The following is a 22,578-nucleotide window of genomic DNA, read 5'->3' on the forward strand; positions in this document are numbered from 1 at the left end:
AGATCAGAGTTTGCAAGTAGCTTCGGGCTGCCCTTCTTGGCTGCCTTCCCTCCACTTTTTCCCCCTTTGTCTCTATTCGCCTTCCCCTTCCCCTCTTTGACTCAGCCCAGTCCCCTCTCGCTAACTCGTTCTCTAGGGCCTTTTTTCCCTGCTCCCTCGCATCTTCTCTTAACTAGGGCGGGCCAATTAGCCCAGATGATTAGAGAGTGTCACTTGGCGTCCCCTCGCCACCTTCTCCCTGGACTTACTGCTCTCCCAAACCGGGGACACCCAAAAGAGCGGAAGCAGGGAGATGGCGGGGCCGGGGCGGGAAGAGGTTGAGGGGGTAGGGCGGGCTGGCTGTCCGGTGGCTTAAAGGGAAGAGACCAGAAACCACACCTGAGAAGCGCCTAGGGGAGGGGGAAGGGGAAGAGGGCGGTGCCTAAACTCCAGCCAACACTGCGGGAGCCACGGGAGAGGAGGGGACTTTACCCCCATCCCCCATCCCCCGGAAGAGGAGGAGGAGGAGGACTTTACCTTGGGAACCGGTCGGACTGGTGGGGGTGGGAGGCAGGGGGCCCACAGCCCTAAGGGAGGGACTCTGAGAAAGGCGGAGACCAGGTTGGTTGGGCTGGTCTTGGTGTGGCACCAGACTCTCCCCAGACTCTCTGTGCCTCTGCGGGAGTCGGGCTCCCCTCTGGTCCTCGTCTAGCTCGAGGCCAGGTGACCTCTGCCAGCCCCTCCCAATCTTGAGGGACAGAGACCCTCTTACCCCGCTCCTCAACTGGACCCTACGAGGGTCCTAGCGCACGTCGGACCACTTTGCCTCTGGGACCAGGTTTGGGAGTTCCGTGCTCCTGTGCCCTCTCCGCTCCGCGCAGCGCGCTCACCATGGCTCTCCCCCGGGCTCTTGCGCTCTGGCTGCTGCTCGCGGCCGCGGCTATATCGATGAGCTGGGCTGGGAAAGGTGAGCCGGAGGAACGATCAGGGATGCTGGGGAGTGGGGTGGTGTGTATGTGTGGGGTGGGGGTGACCACGGTTGCTGAAGGCTTCGTCGGGGCTGAGGAGGGATGGTTGAGGGCGTTGGGCAGATTGCATTTAGTGGCCCGAGGACCCGGAGAGTGTAGGTAGAGGCGCAGAACAGCTAGCCAGAGCTTCGCGTACCCGTGGCGGTCTTTGTTTCTCGGGAAGGGGGCCAACTTCGCTCGACTGCTCCAGCAGAGCTTCGCCTCGAAAACAATTAAGGGCGGGTAGGGAGGGCCTAGTGAAGGGACCGGTCTCGGGAGGATGACTTAGGGCGGGGGGGAAAGGAGAAAGAGGCTGAGGAATGAAGACTCAGGTTGTGTAAAGTCTGGGGAAATTGGTACCCGGGGAGGGGTCTTGGGTATTGTTCTTTGGCCGGACCGTGCAGATAGGAGGGGTAAAGGGGGGGGGGTCGGGTCGTCCCTTCTGCCTTCCGGCCCCGCCGACCCTGCTCTTTTTCTTCCTTTTCCCCCGTCCCTTTCCACTCCCTCTTTCTCTCCACACAATGGCGCCACTCTCCCTTTTCCGGGCTTCGGCTACTTCTGTGGATGAAGAGAGATCCCTTGGGGAAGCTGGGGAAAGCGGGAACTGGTCAATGGCCCGGGCTGGGCTGGGTTGGGCTGGGTCGGGCTGGGCCGGGCTGAGCTGGGCTGAGCTGGGCCCCGCCCACGGGGAGACTTGCTACCTGAGTTAATGCCCGGATGAGAACCGGGGAGCGGCGCCACAGGTGTCTTGAAGCGCTCCTCGCCCTTCTATACACCTGCTCTCTCCAGGCATCCGCTTCCTTCTCCCCACTTTACTTCTGCACCCTCGAGGAGTGGAAAGAAGTTACGCACTTTAGGGAAGGAAAACTTTCCAATTTTGATCCAACTTCTTGTTTCCATCCGAGACTGAAACACCTTTAGTCCGTTTCCTATTGGAAAGATAAGAAACTAAGTGATGATTTCCTTTAAGTGCAGTTGGATGCTGCATTCCATAGTCTTGAGGACTCTTGTCTGCTACCTCTATTTTAAGAATATTGGCTGCGAGAATGTTCGTTCTAGTCTTCCTTTTGTTGACTTTTATCTCCCATTTGGCCTGTACATATTTTGTCTTCCATCTCCTACTTCCCCTCTTTGAGAACAGGTTGGGTTTTAATATCATGCTATTATCGGTGTTTGTTTTTTGCCGTTCTTTATGTCCCTAGCACTTAGCACGTTTTGTGGTACATACATATAATGAAGTAGGTGCTTCATACATATTGACTGGTTTCGGGATAGATAGAAAGGCAGTATTATCAGAGAAACATTTTACTTTGTCTTTAATGAATCTAATCGGTTTTGAACTGAAGGGGTGGGTTCTGAAGGAAAGGAAGGAAGAAGTGACTTGGGTTTCTATGGTTTGTAAAGGTTGGTTATGTTTGAGGGAATGGAAAGATTGAGCCTAAAAATTAATATAGGAATCAGTAAAATGACCCATTGTACAAATAAGTAAAAAAAAAACAAAACATTTTAGAACCAATTTTCTTGCCATTTAAAACTGTAATGTCCTGGATGCTTCGGTAGATTCCCAGAAACTCATCTAACTGGAGCACCAGAATTGTTTTTGAGGGGAATATTATTAATGCTGTTGTTACATTAATTGAAAGACATCAGATTTTTAAATATCTTTTTTTCCCTTTCTAGCTTGTATCTGTGAAACAAATAAGCTAACAAACTGCACTGAAATATCACCTGATGAGTGCCAATGCCAGGCTATTGGTTCACCAAATATAATCACCTGTTCAACACGTGAGTTTGTTAGTCTAATTTTCTGCTATTAATTTTATGTTTGGTGTATTAATTTGGTTAGTGGAATGTAGTAGAGACCATTTGTAAATAATAAATCAGTGTGTAAAAATATTTACTCAGAAGTATATTATTTGTCTTGTTTATAATGGGACATTCTGGTTTCAGCTCAGTTGTATGTGTATTTTTTAAAAAATCATCTAACTATCCACATTTGTAGGTATTACGGTTTTTTCTATAATGTGAGAGGTGATTTTTTTTTATATATTTATAAGTAATTTGAATATGAGAAGTAAAAACTTAAGGCTTTGTATGTATCATTCTCCAGTGATTCAAAGGAGAATAAAAATTAAAATACACTTTTCAAAGGAGAATAAAAATTAAAATACACTTTTCAGAATAAACAATATGACCCATATAAGAACATTTTTTAAAAGTTCTGACTTGTAGGATTTTAGATCTTGAGAAAGACTTGTCTTTCATTAAATGTGAGGAAACAGAGCCAGTGATTTGCATGTCATACATATAAGTGGTAGAATTATGTCTTCAGATTCCTATTTTACCCATTTCTATCATACTGTCTTGGGAGTTTATTCTTTCTCGAATTTAGTGATTATGAGTTCATGTATTAATTTTTGATCTGTGTAGGCTCTTGAATATTATTTATAATAAAAGATACTAAGGCATAAACCCACTTTTATTTTTGAGTTTGACTATAACATTTTTCTCCCCAAAGTGGCTACAAAATGTTTGGTGATGAAGGCAGAAATGACTAATTCAAAGAGTGGGCGGAGAAAAAGACCAGAAGGAGCTTTTAAAGATAATGATGGAATATATGATCCTGATTGCGATACACATGGTCACTTCAAACCTCGCCAATGTAATGGCACTGCCCTTTGCTGGTGTGTGAATACAGCTGGAGTAAGAAGAACGGATAAGGATAGTGAAATATCATGCAGTGAACTAGTAAGAACATAGTAAGTTTTCCTTTATTACTAATATTCATATTTTTCAGATAAATTCCTTGTCTATTAATCATAACATGGTATTTTTTTTACTGGAAACTTTGATGGTAAATATGATAGTTAATCTAAAAGCATTCTGATTCAATTGTTGGTTTGATTAAAGAAGAAATGTATTTCCTTTTAATGATACTACTACCATATTTGAGTCTTGGGAAATTATCCAAGAATTGAAAGTTTAAAAATATAAGGAAGATTTAAATTAATTTTTTTATTACAGTTGGATCGGCATTGAACTAAAACACAAATCAAGAGAGAAGCCTTTTGATAGTACCATCTTAAAAAAGTAAGTCTTATTAAAGTCTATGTCTTGTACATATTTAAGAGCTTAGTGTATGGCTTTTTGTTCATTCATAAAATGCTTAATTATTTGTAAAATTAAGCCTTTGAACTGAATCATCTTTAAGATCCATTCTAGCACTGACATTCTATATTTAAGTTTAAAAACTTCTGCCTTCATGTTGTTCTATAAGAGGTTGTTTATGATAGTTGTAAAAATAAAAATAGCACCTTACTTTAATAGGGTAATTTAGCAAGCACTTTGGTCTTACAGAACTATAACTATATTGTGTCAATAAAATGTTGCTGCTTATAATTTTGTATTGTAATATAGCTGTTTTATAACAGATTTTTAATTCTTACAGTGCCATCATAAAGGAATTTGAGCATCGTTATCAACTGAACCAGAAATATATAAAAGAAATTACGGTAATATATTTTCTTCCTGTTGAAAACTATCTTTGAAAGAATAGGCTAGTTTTAGCAAATATGTGATAATATAGCTGGGTATAGTAGATAAACTACTAGATTTGGAGACAGGAAGACATGGATTCAAATCTTTCCTCTGATACTTAAAAGCTATATGCCTATGGGCAAATCACTCAATGCCTTTTAGTTTTTAGTAACTCTGGAAAAAACTCATTCACTAAGTTATAACTGGCTTGTCATCTTTGATAAATACTTCATTAATTCTAATTCTGTAGTCTTTATCTTTGATTTCCATAATTTTTTACATCTAAAAGTGTAGTGATTCTTGGATTTTAAAGAATATAACATATTCAGGGGAAAAAAATTTAAAGAATATAACATTCAGCGAAAAAAGTTCAAACAATTCACCCTGATTAGGCAGAAATATTTTCATGAACTGATGATATAACCACTGGGACAAAAAATTTGAGATACTGCTTTTCTTGTTCATCTTTCCCATAGAAATACTCAAGTATCATTTCCCTCCTCTAGTCTCTAAAACACCCTGCTCTCTCTCTAGAAAACATAATAGTTCTTTGAAACTTGTTACATTTCCCTGCCCCCCCCATTATATATTTTCTTTGTAGGTATTAAGTAACCACTATATTCTTGTTAAGGATGTATCCTAATTCAGAGTTTTTAAAAATGCTGTATCAAAGATTAATCTCTGCTCTTCCCAAGAGTATTCTTTTTATAGCTTTCCATCCATGGACTAGACGGTCAAAATGATTCATTCCAGGTTGTTATTGAAAAAAATGCTTGGATGTAGTAAATATCTGAGGCAGGATTTGAACCCACATTTTATAACTCCAAATTCAGCTTTCTATCCATTATCCTATTCCATAGGATATTTGGGAGAGATAACATTACTTCTTTCTTTGCCATCAAGTAGGAGACTAAAGTTGGATTTAGCACTTTACCTATGCCAATAATTTGAAATGAAAGGCATATTACTGGTTCAAATAAGCAGTATAGTCTATGATAATTATTATTGCGGTAGCAAACACTGTATTTCTTTCATGACAGAAGTTTTTATTGTTAATTATTATTAACTTTTTAAACTTTTTAAAACTTTTAGAGCCATTTGCTCTAAACCACATGTAGCATATTTAAAAATATCACATTTCTTTAAAAAAAAAAAAAAAAAAGCTTTGGGGCAGTTAGTTGATGTAGTGGATAGAGCACCAGCCCTGAAGTCAGGAGGACCTGAGTTCAAATATGGCCTCAGACACTTAATACTTCCTAGCTGTGTGACCCTGGGCAAGTCACTTAACTCCAATTCCCTCAAGGGGGAAAAATTTGATTTTAGGAGGAAAAGGACCCACATGTGCAAAAATGTTTGTGGCAGCCCTTTTTGTGGTGGCTAGAAACTGGAAACTGAGTGGATGCCCATCAGTTGGAGAATGGCTGAATAAATTATGGTATATAAATGTTACGAAATATTATTGTTCTATAAGAAAGGATCAGCAGGATGATTTCATAGAGGGCAGGAGAGACTTACATGAATTGATGCTAGGTGAAGTGAACAGAACCAGGAGATCTTTGTTCATAGCAACAAGAAGATTATATGAAGATCAATTCTAATGGACATGACTCTTTCAACAGTGAGATGACTGAGGCCAATTCCAGTGATCTTGTGATGAAGAGAGCCATCTACACCCAGAGAGAGGACTGTGGGAACTGAGTATGGATCACAAAAAACCATTTTCACTCTTTTTATTGTTGTTTGCATTTTGTTTTCTTTCTTTTTTTTTCTTTTTTGATCTGATTTTTTCTTATGTAGCACAACAGTTGTATAAATATGTATACATATATTGGATGTAACATATCTTTTTATCATGTTTAACATATATTGGATTATTTGCTATTTAGAGGGGGGGGGCGCAGAAATTTGGACCATAAGATTTTGCAAGTTGCATTGTTGAAAAATTATCCATGTATATGTCTTGAAAATAAAAAGCTTTAATAATAAAAAATTAGCTTTTTATGTAAAAATCTATGCAAAGATAGTTTTCAACATTCACCCTTGCAAAACCTTATGTTCTAAATTTTTTCTCTTTCCCTTTTCCTTATCCCCTCTTCCAGATAACAAGTAATTCAGTGTATTTTAAACATATGCAGTTCTTCTATACATATTTCCATAATTGTGCTGCACAAGAAAAATCAAATCAAAAAGGGGGAAAAATGAGAAGGAAAACAAAAAGCAAGCAAATAACAACAAAAAAGGTGAAAATATTATGTTGTATCACAACATTTCTGAATTCCAATAATTACTTATTATTTCAGTGGTGAAGAGCAACTGCAAATGATTCAAAAGTCACAGAATTTAATGACAGAAATATCATGATAAACACTGTGGTTTTGGTTGTTAATTATATTTACTTGATCTTTAGTCTTTTTTTTTCCCAGTATGAGAATGACGTTATCACTATTGAACTGATGCAAAATGGTACCGAAAAGAGATCCAATGATGTGGACATAGTTGACGTGGCTTATTATTTTGAGAAAGATGTGAGTATGACTGGCTGCATCATTCTGAAACACTATTTTGGCAATATCACTCAAGAAAAGAAGGGGGAGGAATTAATATGCATTCAATGAAATTAGTATTATAAGCCGTCTAGCTACTACCTCCAGGCTCTATTTCTTCTCATTCTTCAGAATCATCCCCTTGATATAGTCAATTTAGTCTTTTTGTTTTCTCCCACACCAAAAAAAGTCATGGGTGCTTAAAGTTAGGAAATGTTTCCTGTATGAATTTGCTAAGAGAATTTGCTTGTGCCATTTTACTACCTCTAATATCATCTCCTCCTCCCTATTACATCCTTCAAATAACTATGTTAGATTCCATTAACTCTTAACCATTCCCTGAAAAATCTTGTGCAATATCATTCAGCATGTAAATAGATACACAATTTATTATACTGCCTCTTAACTGTCTGTCATATATACATGTGTATATTTTGTTTCTGATTAGATCTGTGAATTTTTTTAAGGGTACAGAGACATATTTTTATCTTTTATGCTTCTTCTTACCTGTAGAGCCCCTGGTGCAGGGAGTAAAATGTGTAAGAGGCATGTAAAAATTTTTGCTTATTGTTCAATTTGGTGATAAAACACTGATGACGACTCCAGAGTTCAATCATGTTTGGCAGTGGTTCTTTCTAAACTTTTAAAAAATGTTTTCTTTCCAATATAGGTAAAGGGTGAATCTCTCTTCTATTCCAGTAAACTTAATCTTGACATAAATGGTGAAAAGCTTGACCTGGATCCTGCTCAAACTTTAATCTATTATCTGGATGAAAAGGCACCTGAATTTTCAATGCAAGGACTACAAACTGGTATTATTGCTGTCATAGTAGTTGTCGTTCTAGCACTTGTAGCTGGAATTGTTGTGTTGGTAAGTAAAAGTAAGTACCAATGTCCCAAATATTATTTCAGTAGCTTCTATGTAATAGTTATTTTCATTTTCAAGTGGAGCAACTGAAGTAACAATATTCAATCTGGTTGTAAAGTTTTAATAATTAATCCTATATGATTACTACTTTCTTAGTCTTACTATGAGATAATCACTCTCTGTAAGAAAAGAAACTTTATTTTATGTGTGTTGTAAGAGAGGGAATAGACTATAACCACAGTCTTCATATTTATTTTATTTTGCCAAAAAGCAGCAAATACAAATACTCTTCTCCCACTTAAAACATCTTAACTCATGAGCCAAAAAAAAAAAAAAGAACCAGACAATTCTAAACTCCCAAATTATCTACCCCTGCTAAGTAAGGGAATATCATAAAAAGTTCAAGCTATTACATGATAATATTAGTAGCTCACAGGTAGCAGTCACACTTACATAAAATTTGATCCTCACAATAAGTCTATGAGTTTGGTGCTATTTCCCCCATTTTAGAGTTGAGGAAACTGAGAATGAGAGGGACTGATTGACTTGAAGTCATATAACTACATGTCTTGAGGTCAAATTTGAACTCAAATCTTTTGACACCAGATCCAGCACCTAAGCCACTTCCTCAAGGAGAGAAGAAAAGGGGTTAAGTGTTATATCATGAAAACTAAGTAAATTCTCTCTTTAAGTCATATATCTATATACATATGTAGATACACTATAAAGAAGTTGGATATTGACTCCCATATATTGAAAATGATATCTTTAGTATTTTACCCCTTTTGCCATTTTTATACAACAAAATCATTTAGATATTCTATGGAATTTGTAATAATGGACTTTGACCTTTTAAGCATGGCTGTTGTCAGTTTTCAGTTTTATTTGAAAATGTTATGCCTTTACTAGAAGCAGTTTTTACTTAACAGTTCCTATTTTTCTGAAAAGTCAGCTTAGTCTGTTACTTACGCTATTTACAATATTGTAATTAAATTAAATATAAAACTGTTCAATTATGAACCCTTTAATAGAATTTAATAGTGTGGTTATAGCCTGCTGATGTGTAACTATTTTTATTTGACTAAACATTAAACAGTTTTCTAAAATTGTTGAATATCTTCATTTAGGTTATGTCCAGGAAAAAAAGGAAGACAAAATATGAGAAAGCTGAAGTAAGTTGATCATTAATTAAATTCATTTTAAGGTATTAGTAATAGTAATAATAATAGCAATTATATAGACCTTTACAGTTTGCAAACTCTCACAACAACTCTCACAGATAGGTGCTATCATTTCCCCAATTTGCAGATGGGGATACTAAGGAAAATGTAGGTTATATGACTTGATGATGATTACACAGCCAATAAATATTTGAGGTGAGAATTGAACTGAGATTTTCCTCACTCAAGATCTAGTGCTCTGTCCCATTTTACTACCTAATTACCACATAACATGATAGTAGAAAGAAGCTTTGATGCTGGAGTCAGAGGACCTGAATCTGTTTATTCATCTCTAAGATGAGGATATTGGACTAGTTGGTCTGTAAAATCCCTTTTAGCTCTAAATCTATGATCTCATTAATTTGTAGAATAATTTGTTAAACAACTTTCTATTGGTTAAATTAGACAATACTCCAGACATACAAACAGATTCCAATTGTATTATGACCCCACTAGAATATTATTCTAGGAGTTTGTGCCTAATAGAATGCTCTTGTCTAAATCTCCCTTACATAAAAACCAAAAGGAATATCTTTTATGGGGTCCTGTTCTAGTGTTCTAGTAGTTGTACTGGGATATCATTAGAGTAGGAGGTCCATAATATTGTGCTTGTTTAAAAAGAGATAGATTGCTATCCTTTCTTAATGGCACTCCTCAGTAGATCTTTTCTTAGTAGCAAAGATGTATACAGTTAAGCAAGTCAGCACATTAACCATATTTTAACAGCATATGCCTCTTTCCATAAAACTGTCAGTTACTTGATAGGAGTTCTGATCTTTCTGTATTGTTTTCCTTTGTATTTATACAGTTTGGGGGAGATGATAGGGAAGGTGGGGGACAGTATACGTTGTTCACTTTGTTCTTCAAGCTTTTATTTTAACAACCCTTCTCAGCTTTTTTTTTTTTAATTCTTTTTATAGCATAATATTCCATTACATTTCATTTACCACATTTCAGCTATTCATTCCCTAATCAATCAACATCTATCCATTTTGAATGGAGATACTTTTTCTTAAACAATGATCCTTTGATGAGATCTAATTAATGAAGTCAAATGTAGCTAAGGTGTGAAATACTGTTAGCTTTAAATTAATGGAGAAATACTTGGAATAGAGGAATTTAATTTATGGCATTATTTTTGGTATTATATGATATACTGTTAATTATAAATGTCCAAAACTGCAAATTTTTTTTTTTTTTTTTTTTTTTGGTGCTTATTTGGGATTGAACTTGATTTCTGATGATTTCTAGATATTTCACAGATGAGGAAACTGAAGTCTTGCCCCAGGATCTCATAACTGTAGGACTTCTTAAGTTCTTCTGATTGGTGTTCTAGATAGATGTGTAAAACATTACCTTTTTTCACTAAATATGTTAAACTGAAAGCATTATTGGAAGATCATGAGATCACTGATTTAGTTACAGAGAATCATGTTTTAGAAGGTTTCCAAAGTGTTTTATTCACAGTAATCCAATGATTCCTTCAAATATTACTCCCAATTTCACAGATAAGAAAACTAAGGTTTAGAGAGGTGATGTGACTTACCTATATTCATAGGGATAAATGATAGAGCCTGAAATTTTTTCTACTGGAGCAGTTAGTTGGCAGAGTAGATAGACTGCTGGGCCTAAAGTCAGGAAGACTTGTGTTCTAATGTGGGCTCAAACACTATGACTGGGCAAGTCACTTAACCCTGTTTTCCTCATCTGGAAAAGGAAGTGTCAAAGCATGCAGTATCTTTGCCAATTATATTCCAAAGAGATCTTAAAGGAGGGAAAGGGACCACATGTGCAAAAATGTTTGTGGCAGCCCTCTTTGTAGTGGCCAGAAACTGGAAACTGAATGGATGCCCATAAGTGGGAGAATGGCCGAATAAATTATGGTATATGAATGTTATGGAATATTATTGTTCTATAAGAAATGATGAGCAGGCTAATTTCAGAAAAACCTCTAAAGACTTAAATGAACTCATGCTGATTGAAGTGAGCAGAATCAGGAGATCATTGTACAGGGCAACAACAAGATCATATGATGACCAATTCTGATGGATGTGGCTCTTTCTAAAAATGAGATGATTTAGACTAATTCCAATAATCTTCTTGTGATGAAGAGAGCCATCTACACTCAGAGAGAGGACTATGGGAACTGAGTGTGGAATACAACATAGCATTTTCCATTACTTTTGTTGTTTGCTTGTATTTTATTTTCTTTGTCATTTTTTTCCTGTTTCTTGTGCAGCATGATAATTGTATAAATATGTTTGCCTATATTGGGTTTAACATATATGTTTTACCATGTTTAACATATTGGATTACTTGATATCTAGGGAAAGGGAGGAAAAATTGGAATGCATGGTTTTACAAGGGTTAATGTTGAAAAATTATCCATGCATATCTTTTGAAAATTAAAAAACTTTAATAAAAAATATATTTGCCAAGAAAATCCCAAATGGGGTCATGAAAAATTAGATACAATTGAAACAAAACAAAACCCGTCCTGCCATACCATGTTGTTTCTCAGGTACTATTTGGGTAATTTTGAAAAGTGGGCTTTAGTTTTCTCATTTGTAAATTGAGAAAATTCATCTAGACAAGGTTCATTCAAATTCTAAACACTCTACAAATCTGTGATAATTTATGAGCAGCCTTCCAAGCATCAGCTGTAATACTACTTCTAATGTTATCTTCATGACAAATAGAAGTTATTGATCCATTTTCTGAATTTTTATATAACTTTATTTTACTCTGGGGACATTCATAATAACTTTTTGTTTGAGTTGTTTATAAAGATAGGTCACCAATATATGAAGCTTTGTAGTTTATGAAGTATTGGCTCATAACAGCATTATTGTACCCTTTTTGCAAATGAAGAAATTAAGGTTTTAGGAGATTAAATGAATTGTCTAAACTTTTTATGGCTAGTAAGTGGCAGAATTTAAAATTTTTTTATATCTTTAAAAATTTTTATAATTGCTTTTTATTTTTCAAAACACATGACAAGATAGTTTTCAACATTCACCTTTGCAAATCCTCATGTTCCAAATTTTTCTCTCCACTTCCCTTCCTTCCTTAGATAGTAAATGATCCAACATGTGCATTTCCTCTAAACATTTGCATATTTTTCATGCTGCACAAGAAAAATTAGATCAAAAGGGGGAAAATGAGAAAGAAAAAAAATAAGCAAGCAAACCACAACAATAAAAAAGGTGAAAATATTTTGTTGTGATCCACATTTAGTCCCCATAGTCCTTCCTCTCTGGATGCAAATGACTCTGTCCATCACAAGACTTTTGGAATTGGTCTGAAATACCTCATTATTGAAAAGAGCCAAGTCTATCACAGTTAATCATCACATAATCTCCTTGTTGTAGTATACGATGTTCTCTTGGTTCTACTCACTTCACTTAACATCATTTCATGTAAGTTTCTCCAAGCCTTTCTGAAATCATCCTACTGATCATCTCTTATAGAACAATAATATTCCATTCTATTCATATACCATAACTTATTTGGCCATTCCCTAATTTATGGGCATCCACTCAGTTTCCAGTTCCTTGCCACTACAAAAAGGGCAGTCACAAATATTTTTGCACAGGTTCTTTTCCCTTTTTGTGATATAGACCCAGTAGAGACACTGCCGGATCAAAGGATATGGACAGTTTCATAGCCCTTTGGGCATAGTTCTAAATTGCTCTCCAAAATGTTTTGATCAGTGGAACTTAAATTTAAACTATTTTCTTGATTAACTGTTCAGTATTCAGCCCACTGTAGTTTTATAAATCCTTAATGGACAGGAATATTCAATTTCATAATCTTTTACATAATTAGGTATGTCAATAAATATTGAGTTAAAATTATTATAAATGAAAGGAATTTGATTTTTGATGATATACAAACTTTGTCTACTTTTTTCTACCTCACAGATAAAGGAGATGGGTGAATTTCACAGAGAACCTTCTGCATAACTACCAAAATGGGAAGACATCAAGAAGAAAAACTAGATCTTGACGCTGTATATGTGGCCATGGAAAAAAAGGAAGTCTTGCCAGATTAATATGTTGCTAGGAACCACTATAACTTAGGGTTCAGAAATGCAGAATGAGCGTAGATTGTTAAGAAGTGGGATTTATTTATTACTCAAGATATGAGTAATTAAAAAATTTTGGCTATCCATATCTTAAAAAGTTGAGCCACTACAAATTATTCAAATATACATTTTCTTACTCAAAAACTAGACAACAGGAATTTAAGCAGATGCTTATATGACATGAAAAGTAATACTTTAAATATATTTCCATGATAGGATTTTAATTTCACACTTATTTGTAAATGAAAGCTTAACTTTTAGTAATGTTTTTTGTTTGTCTTGTACATATTTTTTGTTTTGAATTTCCTTAGTTTTTTTATGAGCCATGAGATAAACAAAGTTGTTCAAAATTTAATATCCCATTTTTTATTTATCTGAAATCAAGGTATCAATTTATACAAAGTACCAACCAATCTTAAGCTACTAGATATTTTGTAATATTCAGACATCTGAATGTCAGAAATGAATGCTGTTTTGTGGACAAACTGAAGTTTCTGCTTTACATGATATTTGCTTTTTAAAGCAAAAGTAAAAATTACTTTTTAAAAAAAGGATGAGGGGCAACTAGGTGGCGCAGTGGATAGAGCACCAGCCTTGAATTCAGGAGGACCTGAGTTCAAATGTGGTCTCAGACACTTCCTAGCTGTGTGACCCTGGGCAAGTCACTTAACCCCAGCCTCAAAAAATAAATAAATAAATAAATAAAATTTTTAAAAAGGAGTAAGAGAGAATGGGAAATGAACCTTAGGAAAGAACTTAAGGGGATGGATTTTTGAGACAGGAAAACTAGATGAGTGACTATAGTGAGTGATTTATTACATTAAAGTTTCTTCAAATTTTTGTTACTAAACAGTTCCTATGAAAGAAACATAGCTGACTCCCAAAATACCCAGCGTAGATTGTCTAAATTTTAGATGTTCTTACGAATTTTGTTTTTGTGCTTAGTTTTTTTTTTTTTTTAAAGCAAGATACTTCAGTAGCTTCCATGAGAATGGCAAAATAGGTTACATTTATTTTAGAATGAGCTGTGTTATAAAGAGTCATTTGTATGAACTCTGAAGTGCCAGATCTTGGATTCAAATTCTCCTTCTTGATGTGGCCTTGAGCAAGTCACTTCATTTTAGGACTTTTTCTCTTCCTTTGTTTATAATACCTTTATTATTGATTCCTTTGTAAAGTTAGGCTTTTGAGCCAAATGACCTCTAATGTCCATTTTAGCTTTAAGTCTGATAATTTGGTACTTTAAGCCAGGACTTCTTAAAATTTTTCCACTTGTAATACCTTTTCACAACCTTGGATATTAAGTATATAAAATAAGTGTGCAAATCAAACATTACTAATAATAAATTATAATTTTGTGACCCCCACATTCAGTTACATAACCCACATGGGGTTGTGATCCATAGTTTAAGAAACTTTCTTTTAAAAAGGTTTCAAACAAATTGAACACAGAATATATCTATTACATTCATTAAATGGTAGTGGATTTAACCCAAATACTATCTGGTTAGCCTCCAGGGTTGGGGATTTCGAAGAGTTTTTAACCTGTCAACTAGAAAATCAGAGTTAGCAAAGGAAGTAACTCTGAAACAACTGGAACTACTTTTATTTTCATTGTATGCCCTGTGAGTAACAGAATATAACAATCGATTACCATACCACCAAATTAAGGATGAAAGCCACCAACCTTATAATTACATAACTAAATTTCAATTTATTCATTCATTCCTTTATCAGTTAGCATAAAATTTTCAAAAAATAGTAATAACATTTATACAAATTTTAAAACTTACAGAGTAATACCTTTCCAGTTATTTGAAGTAGCTGGTATGAGCATCCATCTCAGTTTTAAAGGATTTTAAAGGAGGAAATGGATTAGCCATATCAATAGAACTACTAAGAACCCAGTTCTGATTCTAAGTAGGATATTTTCTACTATATTGCCTTAAAAAAAACCTACCAGTTTGAGAAGATATTTCACCACTAGCCATTCCTTATGTCCCCGTCCATAAACAAAGGACTTCAACTTATCTACCTTGTTAGGCACTCCAAAAATAGTTTAGTCAATTTTTGTATTGCTATATGAAGGGTATCTCATCAAATAAAATGTTAACGAAAAGTTAATGTTTTTGATGTAATGGGAAGTATATCTTAAAAAATAACTAAATATAAAAGCATTCATGTGTGTGTGTGTGTGTGTGTGTGTATACATACATACACATTGTAAATATGTATAAGCTAGGTAGTACATTGAATAGAGTGCTGGGACTGGAGTCAGAAAGACGTATCTTTCTGAATTCAAATCTGGCTTCCTGTTTGCCTCAGTTTCCTCATCTGTAAAATAAGCTGGAGAAGGAAATGACAAAACCACTCCAATATCATTGCCAAGAAAACTCATGAAGAGTTGGACATGATGGAAAATAACTGAACAATACCTGTGTGTATATATTATATGTATTTACACACATACTATATACACATAGTGTGTATATATATATATATATATATATATATATATATATATATATATACATATATATATATATATATATATATATATATATATATATACAATAAATTTAAGGTGCTATATAAATGTTAACTATTATTACTCAGGTGCCAGGGAGTAAAAATCAGTAGCTTGAGCCTTTAGTTTTCTGAGCCAATTGTGTCTTGGAAGATGATTTCATTGCCTTTTAAGGAAAAACTAGCTTAATTTTCATGGAAGTGAAAACTAAGCTATTGCTCCCAGCACACAGCACCCCACCCCTTAGTAGTAAGGTCCCATAGGTCTTCTAGAATAGGGCCTTTTTTAAAAACAATTTCTCAATGTTTTTATTGGAGTTTTTTATTTTCAAAACATTCAAGGACAATTTTTCAACATTGTGTTCCAATTTTCCTCTCTTCCCCCCACTACCTCCCCTAGATGACGAATAATCCTATATATATTAAACATGGTAAAAATATATATGTAAATCCAATATAGGCACACATATTTATACAATTATCTTGCACAAGAAAAATCAGATCAAAAAAGAAAAAATTTAAGCAAACAACAAAAATAAAAATGCTATGTTGTGATTCACACTCAGTTCCCACAGAGAGAGCTCTGGGTGTAAATGGCTGTCATCATCACAAGATCATTGGAACTGGTCTGAATCATCTCATTGTTGAGAAGAGCCATATCCATTAGAATTGATCATCATACAATGTTGCTATTGCTGTGTACGATGATCTCCTGATTCTGCTCATTTCACTTAGCATTAGTTCATCTAAGTCTCTCCAGGCCTTTCTGAAATTCTGCTGGTCATTTCTTACAGAACAATAATAGTCCTTTATGTTCATATATCATAACTTATTCAGCCATTCCCCAATTAATAGGCATCCATTGAGTTTCCAATTTCTGGCCACTACAAAAAGAGGTGCCACAAACATTTTGGCACATGTGGGTCCCTTTCCCTTCTTTAAGATCTCTCTTTGGGTATAAACCCAGCAGAAACACTGCTGAATCAAAGGGGATGCACAGTTTGATAACCCTCTGAGCATAGTTCCAAATTTAGACCAGGACTTCTTAAAGTTTTCCCACTCCACTGCTTTTCCTGCTCTTTTCACCTGAGAAATATTTAGATGATCCCAGGTATATAAATATATTAAATAGGTATGCAAATCAAACATCTACTGATCATAATTTTGTGACCCCTATATTCAGGTATATAGTGATCCATAGTTTAAGAAGCTTTGCTTCTTAAACTATGCTTAGGGGACCTTAGGAATGTTATAGATAACATACCATTTAAATGATTTTAGATTTAGTCAACCCTGACTTAACGGATGCAAGAAACCTTATACTGGCAACATTAAACAGGTGGGAGGAAGTAAAGCAGAAACAACCAATATAACAACCCTTTAAATGAGTGGCTGAATATGGAAAAGTGAAGATCAGAAATCCTAGGCTTCACCACCTTTTCCTTGCTTTGAAAGGACTGAATTTCAGATTTAAATAATCAGGTCCATTGCTTGGGTGAAGTAAAATCTTTACAATTCACCATAGATTTCAATATAAAGGGATGACCATGAGCAGGAATGCCAGAAACATGAGGGCTACAGCAAAGATTAGAAAACTAACATTTATACAATAAGTTTGCAAAGTGCCTTGCAAATATTATATTACTTTATCTTCATAACAACCCTGAGAGATAATTGCTATTATATTATCCCCATTTAGGAATTTATTATCCCTTGTTAAGGAAATTGAGGCAGATAGAAATTAAGTGACCTGCAAGGGATCACAGGACAGGTATTCCATTCTGAGTTTGACTGGCAAATCACTTCTGGTGATGCCTCTAGAAATGAGATTTCCCTCACCTTTGGGAGATTAGAGAGTAAATTATCTGTGTCCATTTGGTAAGGTGAGTCCTCTGTGAATATGCTCTGCACCTTCAATAATTCTACATTGAAGATAATTGTGGTAAGCTGTCTTTAGGGCCACTTGCTGAGTTACTCCTGGGCCTTCCAAATTGGACATTTAAACCTTCTCATCTAGGGAATTTCCTCGGAACTCACTTTATCTTCAAAGCAGCAAGAAGTTGGATTTGGGGAATCAAAATGGATTTTCCTTAATAGAAAAGGACAAATGCAAAAAGGATGAGATGTGCCCTCTTTCCCTTGCTGAGACTTAAATGGCAGCTAGAGCACTTAATAGCTTTTTTTTTTTTTTTTTTTTTTTAGAAGCCAAGAATTCAGGAAGTGAAATTAATAGCCTATTCACAGTAACCTAGCAAAACCAAAGGCAAATTATTCTAAGAACCATGACTAATTTGATATTCAATATTAGCTAAAGACATGTTTGAATAGATGAGTTGGTTAGATGATGTTACCGAGGCTAAATTTATACAAGTTCAGTACCCTATATGATCTGGTTAACTTAGATCTGGTCACATATCTAGATCATAAATTGGGCTTGTGAAAGAATATAGTTATTAAATCTAACTTCATTTAGAGAACATGTGCTACTTACCAGTGATGCTTTGAGCTGCACAGATTGAGACACTTGTAATACATGAAGGATATCACAGACTTGTTTTAAGTGGACAGAATTTCTAAGTCTCCCAGCCACCTAAGATCCATTTCAGAGTTTATCCTTGACTTTGCCTTTCTCTCTTTTTGCTTCTGCAGGGAATTGATTCATTTTTATTATTTCAATTATCTCTTCTATGATGATGAACCTCTAAGTTTTTATCTCCATTCCTGAGGTAGCCAGGTGGAACCATAGTACATGGTGTGCTGGAGTCAGGAAGACTCATTTTCCTGAGTTCAATCTGGCCCCAAACACTTACTAGCTATGTGATCCTGGGCAAGTCACTTAACCTTGCTTGCCTCAGTTTCCTCAGATGTAAAATGAGTTGGAGAAGGAAATGGCAATCTACTCCAGTACCTTTGTCAAGAAAACCCCAAATGTGGTCATGATGAGTCAGACATGACTGAAAATGGCTAACCAACAAACAACCAAATCAGTATCACCAGCTATCCACTGTTTCCTCTTAGAAATCTTATATCAAATTCAATATGATCAAAATCAAACTTATATTTCTCTCTAAATCCAGTTGCCTCTTTTAACTTCCCTGATTCTGTCAAAGGTAGAATGCTTCTAGTGTGATTCCTACCCATTCTCAAATACTGCGAATTATTCAATCAATCACAAGTCAATCAAACACTATAGATTTATCCTTTAAAATATTTTTTTCTACCACTTAATTTTTTTTTTTCAATTCAATGTAAAGAAAGTTCTCAACATTCATTTCTGTAAGATTTTGGATTCCAAAATTTTCTCCTTTTTATCTTGTCTCTCCCCAAGATATAGCAAGAAATCTGATATGTTATATATGTTTCCATATTAGTCATGTTATGAATAAAGAATAAGAACAAAAGGGAAAACCACAAAAAAGAAAAAACAAATTAAAAAAGTGAACATACTATGCTTTAATTCACATTCAGTCTCCAGAGTTCTTTCTCTGGATGTAGATGGCATTTTCCATCACAAGTCTATTGGAATTGTCTTTGGATCACTGCATTACTGAGAGTAATTAAGTAACTAAGTCACATCATTGCACAATGCTGCTGTTACTGTGTACAAAATTCTCCTGGTTCAGCTCTTACTCACCATCAATTCGTGTAAAATTTTCAAGTTTTTCAAAAATCTACATGCCAATCATTCCTTATAGCACAATAGTATTAAATTATATCCATATATTGTAACTTGTTCAGCCATTCCCTAATTGATGTGCATTCTCTTAATTTCCATTTCTTTGCCACCACATAAAGAGCTGCTATAAATATTTGTGTTTATGTGGGTGTTTTTTTTTTTTTTTCAATGTTCTGTTTGGAATATAGACCTTATAGTGATATTGCTGAATCAAAGGGTATACATAGCTTTATATCTTATGGAACATAGTTCCAAATTGCTTTTCAAAATGGTTGAATCCGTTTGCAACTCCACCAAGTGCTAATTTTCTCACATCACCTCAACTTTATCATTTTTCTTTTCTCTCAGGTGTGAGGTCATACCTCAGAGTTGTTTTAATTTGCATTTCTTTAATCAATGGTGATTTAGAGTATTTTTCTCATATGACTACAGAGAGCTTTAATTTCTTCATCTTAAAATTACTTGTTCATAGCTTTTGACTATGTATCAATTAGGGCGTAACCTGTATTCTTATAAATTTGACTTAGTTCTTTATATATTTTAGAAATAGGGCCTTTATCAGAAACATTGGCTATATTTTTCTGCTTTTCTTCTAATCTTGGCTGCATTTATTTTGTTTGTGAAAAAAACTAAAATTTTAATATAATGTAATCAAAATTATAAATTTATTTCTTGTTTGGTCATAAATCCCTCCAAAGTTTACCTTGCTCTCTTAATTTGCTTATGGTATCAACTTTTATGAGTAAGTCATGAAACCATTTTGACTTTATCTTGGTATAGGATGTGCAAATTTTTTTTTATATGTATTTCTAAATCTTCATTACCATAGCTATAATCCCAGAGTTCACTATTTTAGTAATTTACACCTTTATTACTACAATCTTAGGTTTCCCCCCATTTAAACTATGCAGAATAGTCATCTTTAAACACTGCTTTTATCATGACACCCCTGTTTGAAAACATTCAGTGTAGGAGTCCAAAGCTTTTTGCTATTCCACCAAGTTCAAAGTCTTTTGTAAGACTATACATATCTTTTTGTACCTAGCCCAATATTTTGTTACATAGCATTTTAATAAATGTTTGTGACTTTTTCTCTTTCATTCCTTCTGTTTATTTAAAATCTAACTCATTCTTCAAGATTCACTTCAAGAACCAATTCTTCCATGAAAGTTTTTCTGACTATTTTTATTCTCATTGATCTCATTGAAACTTTACAGCAATGTAATCCATGTATGTAATAAAATAATATTCTTACTTAATATTCTCATCAGCTCCCATAGAATAAATTATCAACTCTGTAGATTATTATCAGATTTTTTTTATCCAGCCTTAACTACTTTTGGCTAGTCAAATGTCACCAACTGTCTATTAGACATCTTCACATACATGAATCATTGATATTCCAAACTCAACAAGTCTAAAACAGATTCATCTTTTTTCCCCAAACTTTCCTCCTTCAGCACTTCTCTATTACTACTAAGGTAACCATTATCATCCTATGTTCCCAGGCTCACAATCTAGGTGTCATCCATGAATCCTTGAACACATTCAGCCTCATATGTCCAATCTGACACCAAGTCTTGTCATTTTTATCTTTAACATATCTTTCCTATACATCATCTTCACTTATACAGCCATCAATTGGGCTATATGCCTTCATCACCTCATACCTGGACTAAAATAGCCTGATGGTTGTTCTTCTTGCCTCATGTCTCCCCAATCCAGTTTATTCTCTGTAACATTTTAAAAAATTAAGGTAGCCAGGGACACAAAATTGCAAGCATAATTAATGTGTCGGTGTAGTGATTGTCATTCATTCTCAAAGAGAATTCAGAATGAAATTGCTGTCTCATGTGTCTCACATGCCATGTCTCACAATCTTTACCTAGGTTCTTCAGAGAGATTTTGAGAGTAACCTTCTCTTACTTCTTCTGATCTTCATGTGAGCACTTGCCTTGTGTGAGTTCTCCATAAAATATTCTTTTAAGCAATCACATATTTGGCATTTGAACAATGTGCGCAGCCAATTGGAATTGGACTCTCCGTAGTAGAGTATGAATGCTTGGGCAGTTCAGCTTGAGAAAGAACCTCTGTACCTAGTACCTTATCTTGCCAGGTGATCTTCAGAATCTTCCTAAGATAAATCAAATGAAGCAATTTAGTTTCCTGGCATAGCTCTGGTATACTGTTTAGGTTTCACAGGTATACAAAAATGAAGTCAGCACAACTAATCTGTAGACCTTCTATTTGGTAGGTAGCCTAATACCTCTTCTCTCCTACACTTTCCTTCAGAGCCTCCCAAACACTGACCTAACAATGTATGCGGCAATCTTATCATCATTGTGTACCTATTTAGAAAGTATACTGCCAAAGTAAATGAACTTCATTCAAATTTCTCCATTTGCTACAACTGATAGTTCCATGTATGGATGGTGTGGTATTGGCTGGTAGAGAACCTCTGTTTTCTTTTTGTTAAGCTAAAATTAATTGTTAAGCTAAAATTATCACAAGAAGCAGAGAAATGATCCATACGTAGTAGCATCTCCGTCTCAGAAGCTATATGATCAATATAGTGAAGCATGAATTTATCAATAAATAGGATCTCAACTACCTCAGCAAAGCTAAGACCCTACTATAGGATCTTTCTATAGTTTGGAGGAGTACAGAAAAATATAAAGACTAACACAATAGATGAAAGAAAATATAATTTCAAGGACACTGGGAATGAAAATTAGCAGTAACCCACTGCTTCCCTTGTGTGACTAAAAATGCTCATTGTTTGAGTACAAATGTATCTGCAAGGACAGAGATAGAAATCTGGACTTCTTTGAATAAGAAACAAGACAACTTTGAAGGATACTTAGTGGTACAAAATTACTAGATCAAATTCCCTAATGTCCATCTGTCTCCTTCAAGGATAATAAGATTTTCTTGACGCAAGAATAAAATAATGATTAACAGGAGAATTTAATTTTTAAACTTAATTTAAAAGAATTTAACTTTTTAAACTTAATTTAAACTCATTACAGGTTAGCTAAGTTTCTGAATTAAGTTTAGGCACAAAGTATTATGAATTAGGCAATTACTGGACAAAATTAATTAATTATAAATAGGATCAATTTTTAAAAAGCCCAG

General features: G+C 35.0%; 1 protein-coding gene across 1 annotated transcript; it reads left to right on the top strand.

Moving 5' to 3' along the window:
• The first annotated feature begins 501 nt into the window (after positions 1 to 501).
• EPCAM (epithelial cell adhesion molecule) lies at positions 502 to 15,365 on the top strand. Its single transcript, XM_074286775.1, has 9 exons — positions 502 to 946; positions 2,667 to 2,771; positions 3,505 to 3,745; positions 4,011 to 4,076; positions 4,435 to 4,498; positions 6,947 to 7,048; positions 7,737 to 7,937; positions 9,062 to 9,106; positions 13,078 to 15,365. The coding sequence occupies exons 1-9, from the start codon at positions 871 to 873 to the stop codon at positions 13,117 to 13,119; spliced, it is 942 nt and encodes a 313-aa protein (XP_074142876.1). The 5' UTR covers positions 502 to 870; the 3' UTR covers positions 13,120 to 15,365.
• Positions 15,366 to 22,578: the final 7,213 nt, after the last annotated feature.

The sequence above is a fragment of the Sminthopsis crassicaudata genome, chromosome 2 (genome assembly GCF_048593235.1).
Source record: "Sminthopsis crassicaudata isolate SCR6 chromosome 2, ASM4859323v1, whole genome shotgun sequence".
In the NCBI taxonomy this organism is placed as follows: domain Eukaryota; kingdom Metazoa; phylum Chordata; class Mammalia; order Dasyuromorphia; family Dasyuridae; genus Sminthopsis; species Sminthopsis crassicaudata.

Excerpts from the sequence above, each read along its gene's own strand:
- EPCAM (XM_074286775.1), top strand. The coding sequence starts at position 871 with ATGGCTCTCCCCCGGGCTCTTGCGCTCTGGCTGCTGCTCGCGGCCGCG. Across the intron at positions 4,077-4,434 it reads GATAGTACCATCTTAAAAAA|TGCCATCATAAAGGAATTTG; the intron begins GTAAGTCTTATT and ends TAATTCTTACAG. Across the intron at positions 7,938-9,061 it reads TAGCTGGAATTGTTGTGTTG|GTTATGTCCAGGAAAAAAAG; the intron begins GTAAGTAAAAGT and ends ATCTTCATTTAG.